This window comes from Xiphias gladius, chromosome 18, assembly GCF_016859285.1.
Source record: "Xiphias gladius isolate SHS-SW01 ecotype Sanya breed wild chromosome 18, ASM1685928v1, whole genome shotgun sequence".
Taxonomy (NCBI): Eukaryota; Metazoa; Chordata; class Actinopteri; order Istiophoriformes; family Xiphiidae; genus Xiphias; species Xiphias gladius.
Genome location: NC_053417.1, coordinates 14,646,644 through 14,660,375, shown reverse-complemented (window position 1 = coordinate 14,660,375; position 13,732 = coordinate 14,646,644). Strand labels below are relative to the sequence as shown.

Sequence of the window (13,732 nt, the reverse complement as noted above, 5' to 3'; positions counted from 1 at the left end):
TGTCACTGCATATGTTGGGACTTACTCAAATAAGGCATCATGCCCCCCAGAGCAAAAGAACTTTTGCAGCATGAGGTGGTATGGGTATTTCCTCTCATCAAATAGCATGGGAGATGTGAAGCCCACTGAGCAGATGAAGAAAGTAAGCCTGCCGGACAAAAAACACTTATCACCTCTTTGCACAATGCACATATTAAGCATGGAAAACAGTGATGGGGGGTAGTCTGCTTTTACCTAAACCGAGGGGTGGGTGTGTATGGTGGGGGCTGCCAACTTAGACCCTTGGTGAGGAGCTTGGTAAGAGCAGAGGCAGTGGCTCGGGCAGCAGGTGTGGGGGTAGTGCCTGTGCTTGTGGCATGGTGGGAGCGTCGTTGGCGGACTGGAGAGCCCACACACAGCTTCACCAACAGGCCAAAGAGCTCTGCCAGAGCCCTGCCTAGTCGAGATGAAGCTGGAGAAGACAAAGGGAGGTAAGTGAGACAATAAACTCCTGGTTTTTAGTTGATTTAAGACAGTGTTTAAATTAAAAAAAAACAACAACAAAAAAAACTGTTAAAATAGTAACAGACATTTAAAAAAAATTGATTATGTGTCATGGAGATGATTTTACCAGAGAGTAGCGGTTTAATCTGTTTGATGCGGGTGGCCATAGCTGGGGTAAGTTTGGACTTGGCCTTAGGGTCTGTTGCAGTGGGTTCGTCTGTCTCCATGGGAGCCAAGGTGTCCCCATCTAGACCCATGCCTTCCAACAGCCCACCGGCAGATGAATCCACAGACAATGTCTCAGTCTCTGTTAGATAAAGGTAGGAGACTGATGATGCTGCGGGCTGTTCCCAGGGACATGGTAGAACACTGCTGTTTTCAGTAAACATAATTAAATGGTTATATTACCAGTTCTCCTGGAGCCAGAGGCTGTGGTTGCTGCCGTGCTACCAGATGGCTTCTCCTCTTTGGGCACAAGTTTCTGCATGTCAGCCTGGCCAAACTCACATCCTGGTGGCAGACTGTTGGGGACAGGCAAGAGGCGTTAAGATGGTTACAGCTGACAGCACAGTTAAAATAAAGGGGGTAAATGATAAGGGATTCACCTGTTAGGTGTGCAGAGAGACAGCAGCACCGTGCTCTCCCATACCAGAGAGCAGTAGAGCTGACTGAGCTTGTTGAGAACACTCAAGCCCAGCTGGGAGCCCCATTGGTTGACTGAGATAGCCCTGATCTCACTCTGTTCAGAAAAAGAACAGACACATTAGGAGCTTTTGAACCATTCTAAAATGATCACAAATTTGAAGACCCCTCCACAGCTTGAAAACATTAATACAATTCTGGGTAATTTTCGGTAACATCACTACCGAGGGATGCAAGGAATAGATTAGATTCTGGGGTTAAAACTAGTTATAAAAAGGTAATTCTGTGGAATATAATGCTTATAAAAATGAGTCATTCTATTGGATGTTTTATTGTTCTTAACACTGATATACAGGCTTCTGTATCTTTTAAACAATATACATCCTCTGCAAATTTATCTAAATTGGTTTAAAATAAATAAACTAAATGATTTCATGGGTATTCACTCTCTTTACACTATCACTGATGCAGCCAATTGTTTCTAAAAATAACAATTAGATGAACAGAGATTTACGTGCAATCAAGTGATTTTATGTTATTACAGTAGGGTAAGGGGGTGTCTAATCTGTTTGATAAGAAAATGTATCCATATTTACCTGTCCTACTCTGCACGTGTGGACAAACATGAGGATGTAGGCGTGTGCGGCGGTAAGCGCATGAAGAAGTGGTGTGGCACGGGCTGATAAGGTCGCGTCGGTGACATGACCCGCATTAGCCAGTTCTCTGAGAAGCACAGACCCACCAGGCACCTCAATTGGTCGGTGAAGTGGTTCCAGAGACGTCAGGATACTGTCCAGTTGGCACAGGCCTTCCTGGAGTACCTTAGGCTCATGTGAAAGAGTCTAAGGGGGAAGATGTAGGAGAAAATAAACTTCAGTCTAAATTCAGCAAGCAGATGTTTCTTGCAGATTAAACTGAGTTTTTGGCTAAATTTGGCACTTTAACAACACTTATATATTAATGTGTGCCATTCTAGATTGATTGATTGATTGATTGATTAATTGAATGAATGAATGATTGAATGAATGATTGAATGAATTAATAAATAAATATCACAACAATGATCTTTTGTGCTCACCAATATGGACTTGCAGACACCAGCCACTGCTTGGCAGGCAGCAGAAGTGGGGAAGTCTATGGGCAAGTTCGGCAAGCCCAGAATAGAAACCAGAGGTAGCAGCCCCTTCTGGTTGACAAACTCCTGACAGTGGTCATCTGTGGTGTTGTTGCTTAGTATGGACTCAACAAACTTCATCTGGAGAACATGAGCATCGCAAATCAATGAGTGACTGAGAAATGAGAGCATTGCTTTACAACTTAAATACTTAAATACTCACCACATTCAGAATATAATCCATTAGAGGAATGGGTATCCGCTCTTCAGTGCCCACCACCCTGCAAGAATCCACATATCATCAAAATGATGACTACTGACCAAAATATTTGAAATTTAGTCAGTTGACTTGAAAAAATATCAGAGTCTTTAAAGAGCTGTTGCTCTATTCTATTGTGTTATGAACTCAGCGTCATACAGTTCAAGTGGCACTGACTGTCTGTTGCTCTCTGGTTCCCCCTGCTGTTGGCTGAACGTATGGAGGGCCTCCTCTTCCTCTTCATCCTCACTTGAAGCTTCTTCAGCAGCGTGGCTGGAGCGTGCTGGTGGCACCGCCACAGTGCCATCTGCTTTCTGGATAGATGGTTTCTGGCAGATATACTCAGGGGCCCTTCCTAGGTTGCAGATCTCCTCCAGTAACTGTAACACCAATTTATCTTTAATTATCTTGCCGAATCCTGCAGTGATACTTTAAAGAGTGCTTGTTAACTAAAAAAGGTACACTACCTTAATAATGGCAGTAGTAGCATCAGTCTTCAAAGTGGGTTGGTGTCTCATGAGCTCATCCACAGCACTGCCCAAGTTGGATGCAGTGTCACCTGAAGCCAAACACAGAACATGTCAGCCATTCAAGCAGGTTCCACACAGGAAAATCTGAACAACACAGCGCATACAGTCCAACTCACCCAAAGGGTCAGAGCTGCGTCGCCGTCGCATGGCAGGCAGGTAGTCAGGGGATAAAAGCACTTTGAAGAGGCGCTCAAATGGCTGGCACTGAACAAAGGAGTGCAGGCCTCTTGCATTCAGGCACAGAGCACTGAACACATTGGGCAGAGAACCCAACACCTCACGGGTAGCAGGAACCTGGAAAAAAGAAACAATGAAGAACATGTACTAAAAGAAGAAAAAAGAAGAAAAGGGTGAAGGTGTTAAAGATGAGCAAACTAATACCCTTTTCCCCATCCATCCTTCACCCTTTATTGACCTGTGTTCTTTTAACAGTGCTGGCGCGCATTGTAACTCTTTTTAGACAAAACTCAATGACCTGCATCGTTGTAAATCACAGGTCATCTTATCAGACTGTTATCCTTGCACATTTTATTTCTTTCTAAAGCATGTTCTTATTCTCAGAATCCTAATTTTTACAATAAAAAGGAGAAACTGAAACAAAGCTGAATAGCCAACAGCATTAAATCACACATCAGGAACCAGTATGACAAGTCCGCAGAAATTCTGTACATGAGTGAATAATGCAAATCAATGGGCAGCATGAAGGAAGGGAGGTTCTCGCAAATGATTAAATTAAAATTTTCATGCAAGTCTGCTATATTACAACATACATTTTGTGGCATTCACAGTACTGCAATGTAATGTGAAATCCAGCTTTAAAACAAAAGGAAATTTCTCCCCATTCAGGGGTTTAGTTATGTTTTGATCCGTCTGGAGGTGACTGGATATTACGACCGCTCGATAACAGTTTCACACTAAAGCTTATAGTTTTGTCAATTTAATACGTGCACAGGTCTGAACCCTGACCTACAGACCCAGGGCAACCCTTTTACAATGACAATATCCAAAGCACATGAAGTGCTCAGCAAAAGGGTAATCTATTGATTATACTGCATGGAGACAGCTGAAACAATTCAGATATCAATTTCAGTGCATGTGCTGAGAGAATGAGAGAAAATAAAAACATAATATTGACCAGTCGTGACATGTCAGAGACAAAAAAAAACAAAACAAAAAAAAAACAAAAAAAAAACACAAGCACATGATGGCAGTGCTGTAAACTCACGTCTTTGATGAGAAGGGCATGCAGCATGACATCAGTGAGACCATTATCCTGCAGGGAGGAGAGCAGGGATGGCTCCTGGAACACAAACACCGTCACAACCTCTGTCGCTACAGACCCAAAAGAGGAGACAAGAGCAGGGGGGAAAGAAAAAAGGACATCATGATCCAAAACAATGGCAACAAATTTGACATAAAAAATACTAGTTAAATATCATCACATTCAGTTACCTTTTCCAGTTAATACACAGTTTAATAGACGTAAACTTTGCATCTCTGAATGAACTTCTGACTGAGCACTTAGCTCAGTTAGAAGAGTACCTGAAGGGTTTTTCTGAGGCTACTGTGAACTCACCTAAGAGGAAGAGCGAAGGGCCATAATATTCTGCATTACTGATGATGTGCTTGAGTGAGGTAGGCAAGGACCCATCCATTACTTGAGACAAAGGGGGTGCAGATACACACATTAACAGTCAACATTTGCACAATGAAAAGTATAGATCTTGAGACAACAATTTATGAATCCATTCAACACCTATAACCAGGAGTTCATCTATAGAACAAGTGAGAGGATGCTAATGACTCACCATGACGGATACCATCAGAAAAGGCAGGGTCCTGGATGGCTTTCTTCAAGAAATTTAGCATTGACTTTAACAGAGCAGCCCTCTGGGGGATACACTGCATACCTAGAGAGACAGAGTGCCACTGTGATGATAGAATGCAATAGTGACAAGTGTTTGTTTCTTGTAAGGTTGCGCTGTGTGTACCTGCACGAGGCGTGTTAGCAGCACTGCTCTGTATTCGGTGGTCTCCCTCTGGTCTGGAGCCAGAAGATGTTGAAGGTCCAGGGCTGCTTTCCATGGCAACTTCTGACACTTTGAGAATACATAATGTTGGCAAATTAACACTATACCCGAGAGATTCTTTATGACTTGGAAATATTGACCAAAAGCCTAGAATTTAAATTACAGCCTCGATTTAGAGATCTTAATTTCTTAAGGTGTCAAAATCAGCCAAAAATTATGTTTGATTATTCCTTATATATACATAAATAAATAAAACATAGCTTTGAACCATTCGAATATCTATTTTTGCACATTATGTCCATAAGAGGGCAAACCCAACGAGAGACATAACTAACTTGTGTGCATATTTTCGAGATGTGCCCTCAGGTTGCTAGTTGGGGAATGGTAGGCTAACTGTAGCTTACATTAAATTTTATTTCAAGGAGCCACAATTTTGCCATCTCCTGACCAAAAGTATTTCCAAAAGGGGCTTTTTAAATCGCTTAGAGTGCAAATCACTCCTTCTACGGCCAAGTACGGTTGTAAATTCTCTGCCATTGTTACCACACAGCTGTTGTTTAATTGTTTGCATGTTTCAGCTTGACCCATATTTTATTTTCAATCAATGAAAGTGACGTTGTGCGACTCCTGTCCATCATTCAGTGCAGCAGCCCAGGCCCTCACGAGGCAGACAGCCACAGTAATGCCTTTCCCCCCTACAATCGAACATTAATTTTCACAATCGAATGTCTGTTTTGTTTTTTTTTTAAAACAATTTTATTATATAAATCAAATTTAAAATATCCGTTGTAAGCCCCAATGAGAACCTTCCATAGGTCTAAGGAATAGTGACTTACTCTCCATGTCTGTGTCCATGTCCTCAGACTCCACAGCTGCGCTAGGCCTCTGAATCTTTGGCTTGATGACAAAAGGGCACTCTTTCCTCGACAGGTCCACTTCATGCTATGTTTACAAAGTGATTGAGAGAGTGATCAAGAGAGGAATGAGTGAGTCCTGAGGTTTGGTAGAGGTTTCAGTGACTCTGTAGCTGAAGGCTGCAGTGTTAGAAATAGAGAAATGCTAAGTGCATAACCAACCTCTAGCCTGCAGATGAAAATGGAAAGGCCGCTGTGGGACTGAAAGGCAGCCATGTCAAGGTTAGTGATGAGGTCCACGACCCGTACTGCTCGTGTCACAAAGGTGATCTGGTCCTGCTCATCACCCAAGAACTTGATCACCTAACAAAGTAAAAGATAACAAAATGGCAAATTTTAACTTTTTGAAAAGAAAACTACAACTGGTATTGACAATTTGTCAGGATCAGGATGTACCTTCAAGAGGGCTTCCATCATGCCACAGGAGACAAGGGCTTCCCCTCCAGCATCGTAGCTAGCCAAGTGGTAGAGGAATGAGAAGAGGGCAGTGGCAAACTGGTGTGGGTAGGGTTCCATCAGAGGATCTAGAAAACAGAAATGCAAGGTTAACAAACAAGCTTCCATTTTAACTATCATATTTTCTTCTGCATAACACTAGACTGTTACACAAAAACTTCTCGCCGCTTTCTCACCAATCATTGCTTGTATACAGTTGCGCACCAACACAGGCAAAAAGCCATGGTAGGAGGCAGTGCCGGTGCAGTCGATGATGTTGGAAAGTTTGGGCGTCCTCTCCAGATGGACAATCGAAGTTAAAGTGCGCAAAGATGCTGCCTTGATATCCTGAAGAATAAAAATAAATACAGTATCTCAGAGAACAAAAAATTAAACCAGACTTGACAATGCTGCTGCACTGACACTGAAGAATATACACAATCAAAATCATCTGAAAATAATCTTGGTCTGAAAAGCAGCAAAAGATATCTAATGTGAGTTTACAAATACAGTGCTACAGCTAGTGTGGCATAGGCATTTAGTGTAATGACAGTGATTAAGCAGAAAAGGCAAACTATTTTCTTACCACAAGCTGTTTGTCTGTAATCTGTAATACATCCACCAGCTCCTCTATCAAGCCATTATACAGAATACTGTTGGCTGACTCTTGAAGTGCATTTGAATACACTGCAAAGAACAGAAAAAGTCATCAGTTAAAACTTGGAGCAAAACCATTTGTCACTTTATCTTAAGAAGGCGGTTTCTACTCACCCAGTATAGAGATAGCATGCAGTCGGGCCTGGACAGCCTGCAATCTCTTCTTGTGATTTGAAAAACCATGGGCCAGTCGAATGTGTGTGAACAGCAGGGTCTGTTTGTCTTTAGGGATGTTATACATCACTGTCAGCGACTCCATGATCTCAGATGGGCTCTCTGAAATCTGAGAGACACAGGACACCATATTTAAGCTGAAGAACCCATGTTATTATTACTCCATTGTTAATGGCATAATTCAAATCTGACTGTACCTTGTCAAGCTGCTCTATGTGAATATAGTGCAGTGTGTTACTACTTGTCTGCTGGGGAAATAAAAGTTCAGAAAGGATTAAGATGAAGTTGAGCCATCACCACAATAATCCACATTTAGTTTTTAATACATAATCATTGCATAAATTAATATCTTGATCTTTACCTTCCTCTCTACTTTGACCTCAGGGCCCGGTTCAGCGTAAAACTCAAAGTGCAGTGTGGTGGCACTGGGCGGGTACTTCTGCTCATGGACCAAGAGGGGGCAGTATAGTAGGGAAAGAGTTTATAAATAGAGGTTAATTAATCTAATTTGACAGCTCTTAATTATAGTAGTAGTAGTAGTAGTGGTGCTACAGTCGTAGGTAGTTCACAGAGACAGTAATTGAACATTACTGTAAAATTCTTACCGTCATTGGCAGATCCCTGCAGCACTCAGCCAGACCAAAGCCATTCTCCTTTCCTCCCCAGCTCTAAAAAAAAAAAAAAAAAAAGGAGAGAGGGAGAACGGACTAAACAATAAAGCTCTTTCTCTTGAGGAACAGCTGGAATCATAGCAAGAAGAAAACAATGGCATTCACTAGACCTCAGCCAGGTGTTGCAGACGGGCCAGCAGAGGCGTCCTTTTGTCAGATCCCAGTCTTGTGATATAGTTGGAGCGCTTACTGAACACATAGAGCAGGTTCAGTACAGACAGGACCACCTGCATGTCACATGATGCTAACAAGGTGGTTAAGTGCTGTAAAGGGAATGGGATTGGTAGATAAAAGAAGGTTAAAGTTAGTGAGCTGTTTTACTTTTTCCTCTGTGACATATGCACAGTTCAGAAAGGCAGAGTAGTGGCTGTGAGTGTTCTAAGTGCAAGCCTACCTCTATGGAGCTGTAGAGGTGCCTAGAGAAGCTATACTCAATGAGCAGGGCTGTGAAGTTGAGCACAGCCAGAAGCAGGGCTTTGAGCTGTCCATTGTCGGGACGGTCACACACCAGGAGCCATGACATATTCTCCACTGTCTGGCCTGCATCACACAGGATGCCATCAAAGCGGTCCAGCAGATCCACCCAGTGGTACAGCTCACACTGTTGAAGACAGACAAAAATAATTTCAATCAAATCAAATAAATGTTAAGTATCCCAGACCTTTCTATTTTCCCCCATGTTTTCTGAGTATGTGAAGTCCAAACCAAGCATATGATCAATTTTATAAAGCATACCTAATGTGAAACGCCATGACCCTTATTCTCATAGATGATAATTTCTTAGTTGGCTTTTTTCCCATCCAGGGGACTTCCATTCTATTTATATTCAGGATGATATCAACATTGCTTTCCTAATCTCTGCACTCACTGTATACCCGTTTTTGTCAGCAGCCAATTTTATTCTTTATTTGTGAGGCCTACTGGGAGGCCGAAGAGGAATCACTCAGAAGAACCATTTTGTATCTAGCCTTCCCAGTCACAGCTGTCTGCGTTAAGTTAGGAAGAAAACTTTCTTTTGTCTCCAGTTTTTCCTGTCATCCCTAATTTTAAATGTCAAAATAGCTTATCACACAGCAATGCTGTTGTCACTAAGCTGTATTTATGTTGATTTTGTTGGACGATGTTGCAATCTTAAAATCTTTAAAAAAAACTTCTCTAAAAAAAAAATCTTGCAACATGAGAAGGACTATCGGTTAAAATGTAGTATCGATGAACCTTGATTAAATCACTATTTAAAACTCTTTCCATACAACATTGTGACCATAAGCAAGCAAGCAGCAATTCTGAAATGAGGTGGTTTAGTCTATAGACGTACTCTAAGAGGTGTTACAGTACAAAATTCAAGTCAAATTCTAGGTATACACCTCTTACATCCATGATACTCCACACAATCGTTGACAAGCAGAAACCCCTATCATAACAGGTACACTTATGACTGAGTTTCCAAAGAAGAGAGAGAGTGACGTGCCCCTCCCTCAATCTTTTCTTTGTCGCTTACCTTGCCAATGTTCCAGGTCTTGATGTGCTGTAGTTCAACCAGCAGTTGCTCATCACTACATGCCTTGAGCTTTTCTATAAGTATCCTGCAGTCAGCAGGCTGTTGGTTCAGAAGGAGTACAAAATGATTAGTCAAGCAGAACCCCACTACCAACTATGCCTCTTTTCTACTATCACAGAATAGCACAGTATAGCAGGCTTTAGCAACAGTGTACTCTCGCATAGCTAGATCTATCTCCACAGCACTGCGTCACATGGGTCTTGCTGAACCCATTATCATTCTATTATATCGGGGGGGGGGGGGTCAAAAAACGCTCTGGCTTGTTTGTATTTCCTTAAACCAATCACAATCGTCTTGGGTGGCACTAAGCCCAGGATGCAGCTACAGTGCCCCTGCAAATTAGTGTCCGTAACTTGCTTTGGTGGAACATTTGCATGTGGGGACGTGATCACTATGATTTAAATGGCTAATTCCCCTGCAAAGAAAACGCCACAAAAAAATAAAATAGTAAAAGACATATGTCAACTATGTGATTATATGATCCAATTCTTCATCAAAACTTGGCATTTTCAGCGTGTAGGTTGCTATCGCAGAGATTGTTGTTGTTTTCCATAGCAAAGCGGATTTTGAAAACAGCAACAGGCAGGGGAAGCGAAAAGGGAGAATGCCATGTGAGACATGCGGGTGATGGCGGGCTTATACTCTCAGTCTACATCTGGTGAGTCAGACTAGTGAGTGTGACATGCAAAGAGGTTAAAATTTGCATTTCCTCTGTAAACTCACAGTAAGGGGAAACCACACTGACCTGCAATATTTTGATCCTATAGATCAAAGCCTTAACGGTTTTGTGACCTGCTCTCCCTTGACATAATGTCAGAGATGCAATTGCTGTGTGCTATGCAACTAAAAATGTCCTACTGCTGCTCAAATGCTTACCACTGCTGTGACTTTTATTGAGGCACCTACAGGAAGTACAGCCATATTCTCACCCAGGTTAGTAACTGACTGCTTAATCCTTGTTTTCTGTGCTGCTTTGGTGTGCCATCATTTTGTAAAGGAGGAGTGTTAAAAGAAGCAGCCAAAGTAAGATGGTTGGACACAGAGGGCCAGGTGAGCAGCGTCTATTGCTGTTTGTGTAAATCTCAAAACACATCAGTGTAAGCAACACCTTTTACTAAACTCTCCTCTTATACACAAAATCACTTGGGCTCTGCCCCCATTCTGATGGGTTTCCATCACATTTGACCATAGTAAAGCTCAGCCTGAGTATCCCACTTATATAGAAATTAGGGACTAGTGAGGTTAGGAATGATCAAACAGCAAGTATTATGCATACTCACAGCTTCCGTAGGAGTTTTCTTTAACTTGCTTCTGTCGACCTTCATTGTCGATAATCTGTTTGTTGCTCCTGTTGAGAAATTTCCATGTATATTAAAACAACATGTAATTCTGAATTCAATGTTATGGTAGACAACTACTTAGAACTACAATTAGCAAATAAGCCAAATATTGCACTTTAAACAACTAAATACTCTAAAACGAATGAAACATTCAGATAAAAGAATAAATAACTTTGGGCTTGTACACAGCTTGAAGTATGAAATGTACTTACAGAAAATAATTTGGCAATACCCACTTAACAGCATGTTCCAGTCACGTTACCTGTAAAAATGATGGTAAAAATCAATAAAGCAACAGTGTCCCACATAACAGATTTTTTTTGTGTACACCAAGTTATGGGATGCATCAATCTCAAGAAAGTATGGTTTAAAAGAAGGCTGTGGGTAAAGCTGTAAATTAATTGGATAGTATCCAAGACATAACAGGAGGCATAACAGTGCATTCTGATTATATATATATATGGAAATGCGTACATGATGTACGATAAATACACATGACAAAATACAATCAGCCATCAATCTTGAATTTTGAGAAAGTAATCTTCTAATAAACAATGGCAGTGTATATGGATATTTCCCTTAACGAATATGTAGTAGCTACTAAATTACTCATAATCATTGGTTTAAATTTGATAACGATAAATTTGTTTCGGTTATCGAGCCAGGTCTGATCATCAAAAAGCCGACCCAGGCAGCGCATTGGCTAGTGTCTAGCTAGCAACATACGACACAAAGTTAATTGAATTTGGTAGGGCCCTATTTAATAACCCAAAACATTTATCTAACGTTTGACTTACTTGAAATTCAAGTGATATGTGAATTAAACAGATCGCTACCTCACTGCTTGCGCTTCGTCAACTCAAGTGAATTGACGCTGACAGGTTAAAGTTATAGCTACCTAGCTAAGAGGCTAACGTCACCCTTGCTAACAGCACAACGTTATTTACCTAATGTTAACAAGTCACTGTACACATTTAGGACTGCAATTACTGGTCACAAACGAGAATGGGTTGCTTGGTGACATGCTAGCAACACGTCTGACAAAATAAGGTACACTGGGAAGCTCAACGTATTGAAGAAATTAATCGGTAATATTTGCTGCGGAGTTGATGTTAGCCCCCGACCAGCTAACACTGAGCTACCGGTAACGTTAGCAAACGATCTTCTCCTGACATACTTCAAAGCATTTGAATACCATCAGACCTTACAAAAGTCAGCCAAGACACAAACACGTCATGTGGTGTAATCAACGACGAAAATCTAAAAAGTAACTAACCAAAAATCAAGCAGTTTTAGCCATTTATGCCACAACTGTCAAGCCAGATCTCCGAGATTCACCATGCTGTCCTGACCTGAATATTTCCTAATTTAGGTCGGGGCTGCGCAGGCCGCAAAGAAACCCGCACTCCCCACTCTAAGTAAAAATTAAACTGTAAACACCACTCGGGGACCAGCGACAGTAAGATTGGTGTGTGTCAAATACCTGGAACCAGCTAACGTTACTTTGCTAAGGCTCTGTGTCTTACCCTGGTTCCGCAGCAACACAGCCGTAGCACGCGCTAGCTAGCAAGCTAGCTACCGTTAGTTGAGCAGCAAGCAGAAACGCATAATAACTCGCTGAATCATTGTCGGAGGGGTCTAACGTGACACTGCGAGTTTTGTTTTCAGTTTTCGTTCGGGCGAATAGACCACCGGCTCCCGACTCAGTAAAGAAGTCGTTCATTCGTTCGTTGTATTATTTTCAGTAGAGTATCCGCGCTTGTTTCCATAGTACACAGGGACTAGCTAGTGGCAGAGTCATCATGACTCTGGGTAGTGTGCAAAAAGTGAATAACGTTAAGGCTGGGAATGAACCATTGTTTATCGATTCAGTGCATATTAATATAGACACACTGGCCTTCTTTGGGGGAAGGAAAAAAATAAATAAATAAAATAACAGTAACAATTTAAGACCAACAAAAACACCCACAGTATACTACCAAAAACACTACAATAAAGATGAATATGACTACATAATACTTATTTTCATCTAAATCTATCAGGTGCACAACTGTCAACCTCACTGATTGTGAACAGTGAACCAAAAATACCTTAGTATTGAAACACTGAAACACAATGCATTAACACAGCTGCAGTATTTGATACATGCATAAAAGTACAGCCCACATTTTAGGAGGATATTTACTAAAACTGGAGCACATATGGTTATGGCTAAACTAGCTAACATTGGAGCAAAGAGACATGTAGTATCCTAGTTTATGCCAGCTAATTAAAGCTCACTAGTAATATCAGTGATGAACTTGAATGTTGAAAACTCTTCTTCAGTTAGTTCAATAGTTTTTTTTTTTTTTTAAAGGTTTGCCACATGTACCAGACCAATATTGCCAATCTCAAAAAACACAGTAACCAAGTTTATTTATTTTCCTACAGCCAGCCTAATAAATACTCATAAAACAAAGTAGGACACTGACTATTTCAGGTGATTTGGAGTTTACATGTAGACATTGTTAAGGGAGCGGTTTTATTTGGTAGACCATACCACTATATTACCATTAAAATTACACAATCAAAGTTGTGCGAGACTTTTGTATTGAATGATCTATTGATAATAGTAGTTGACATTATGATGGTATGAGTTAAATTAATACATTTTAACCAAATAGCAGTATTATTAAATTCAACCAAATATGAGACACAATAACCACAACAGTGCTTCGCAGTATGCCTTCAGCAAGTCGTTTTCTCAGATATAATATCTGAAGGGATGTGGTAATAATGTAAAATATGCCATCTTTATCCAAGACTGATGCACCAATCCATATTCACTGCTGACACAGGGCAACTGTACAAGCTAACACACCTGGAGACGAGCACCTTCTGCACTTGCCTTTTTACCCAATAGTACAGGATCTGTTAATTGATATA

The 13,732-nt window shown here is 41.1% G+C and overlaps 1 protein-coding gene across 11 annotated transcripts in view; it reads right to left on the bottom strand.

Annotated features, from left to right (window-relative positions):
• Positions 1 to 13,732, bottom strand: part of huwe1 (HECT, UBA and WWE domain containing E3 ubiquitin protein ligase 1) — a 42,263-nt gene that overhangs the window by 25,234 nt on the left and 3,297 nt on the right. For 6 of the 11 annotated variants that reach the window (XM_040153360.1, XM_040153369.1, XM_040153366.1 and 3 more), the window contains exons 3-31: positions 11,020 to 11,069; positions 10,748 to 10,815; positions 9,408 to 9,506; positions 8,304 to 8,510; positions 8,020 to 8,172; positions 7,844 to 7,906; positions 7,600 to 7,677; positions 7,436 to 7,486; positions 7,179 to 7,347; positions 6,994 to 7,094; positions 6,605 to 6,755; positions 6,369 to 6,496; positions 6,135 to 6,275; positions 5,895 to 6,000; positions 5,020 to 5,127; positions 4,837 to 4,938; positions 4,605 to 4,685; positions 4,254 to 4,360; positions 3,145 to 3,322; positions 2,966 to 3,057; positions 2,658 to 2,878; positions 2,463 to 2,520; positions 2,204 to 2,380; positions 1,722 to 1,967; positions 1,089 to 1,222; positions 892 to 1,004; positions 611 to 790; positions 235 to 451; positions 26 to 148 (exon numbers count right to left, since the gene is read on the bottom strand). In XM_040153360.1, the coding sequence (XP_040009294.1) occupies positions 26 to 148; positions 235 to 451; positions 611 to 790; positions 892 to 1,004; positions 1,089 to 1,222; positions 1,722 to 1,967; positions 2,204 to 2,380; positions 2,463 to 2,520; positions 2,658 to 2,878; positions 2,966 to 3,057; positions 3,145 to 3,322; positions 4,254 to 4,360; positions 4,605 to 4,685; positions 4,837 to 4,938; positions 5,020 to 5,127; positions 5,895 to 6,000; positions 6,135 to 6,275; positions 6,369 to 6,496; positions 6,605 to 6,755; positions 6,994 to 7,094; positions 7,179 to 7,347; positions 7,436 to 7,486; positions 7,600 to 7,677; positions 7,844 to 7,906; positions 8,020 to 8,172; positions 8,304 to 8,510; positions 9,408 to 9,506; positions 10,748 to 10,792 (3,629 nt within the window). In that variant the 5' untranslated portion in view covers positions 10,793 to 10,815; positions 11,020 to 11,069. Of the gene's footprint in view, positions 1 to 25; positions 149 to 234; positions 452 to 610; positions 791 to 891; positions 1,005 to 1,088; positions 1,223 to 1,721; positions 1,968 to 2,203; positions 2,381 to 2,462; positions 2,521 to 2,657; positions 2,879 to 2,965; positions 3,058 to 3,144; positions 3,323 to 4,253; positions 4,361 to 4,604; positions 4,686 to 4,836; positions 4,939 to 5,019; positions 5,128 to 5,894; positions 6,001 to 6,134; positions 6,276 to 6,368; positions 6,497 to 6,604; positions 6,756 to 6,993; positions 7,095 to 7,178; positions 7,348 to 7,435; positions 7,487 to 7,599; positions 7,678 to 7,843; positions 7,907 to 8,019; positions 8,173 to 8,303; positions 8,511 to 9,407; positions 9,507 to 10,747; positions 10,816 to 11,019; positions 11,070 to 12,083; positions 12,214 to 12,333; positions 12,622 to 13,732 lie in introns of those variants that run through there. The other 5 variants (XM_040153363.1, XM_040153364.1, XM_040153367.1 and 2 more) reach the window with 5 other exon arrangements.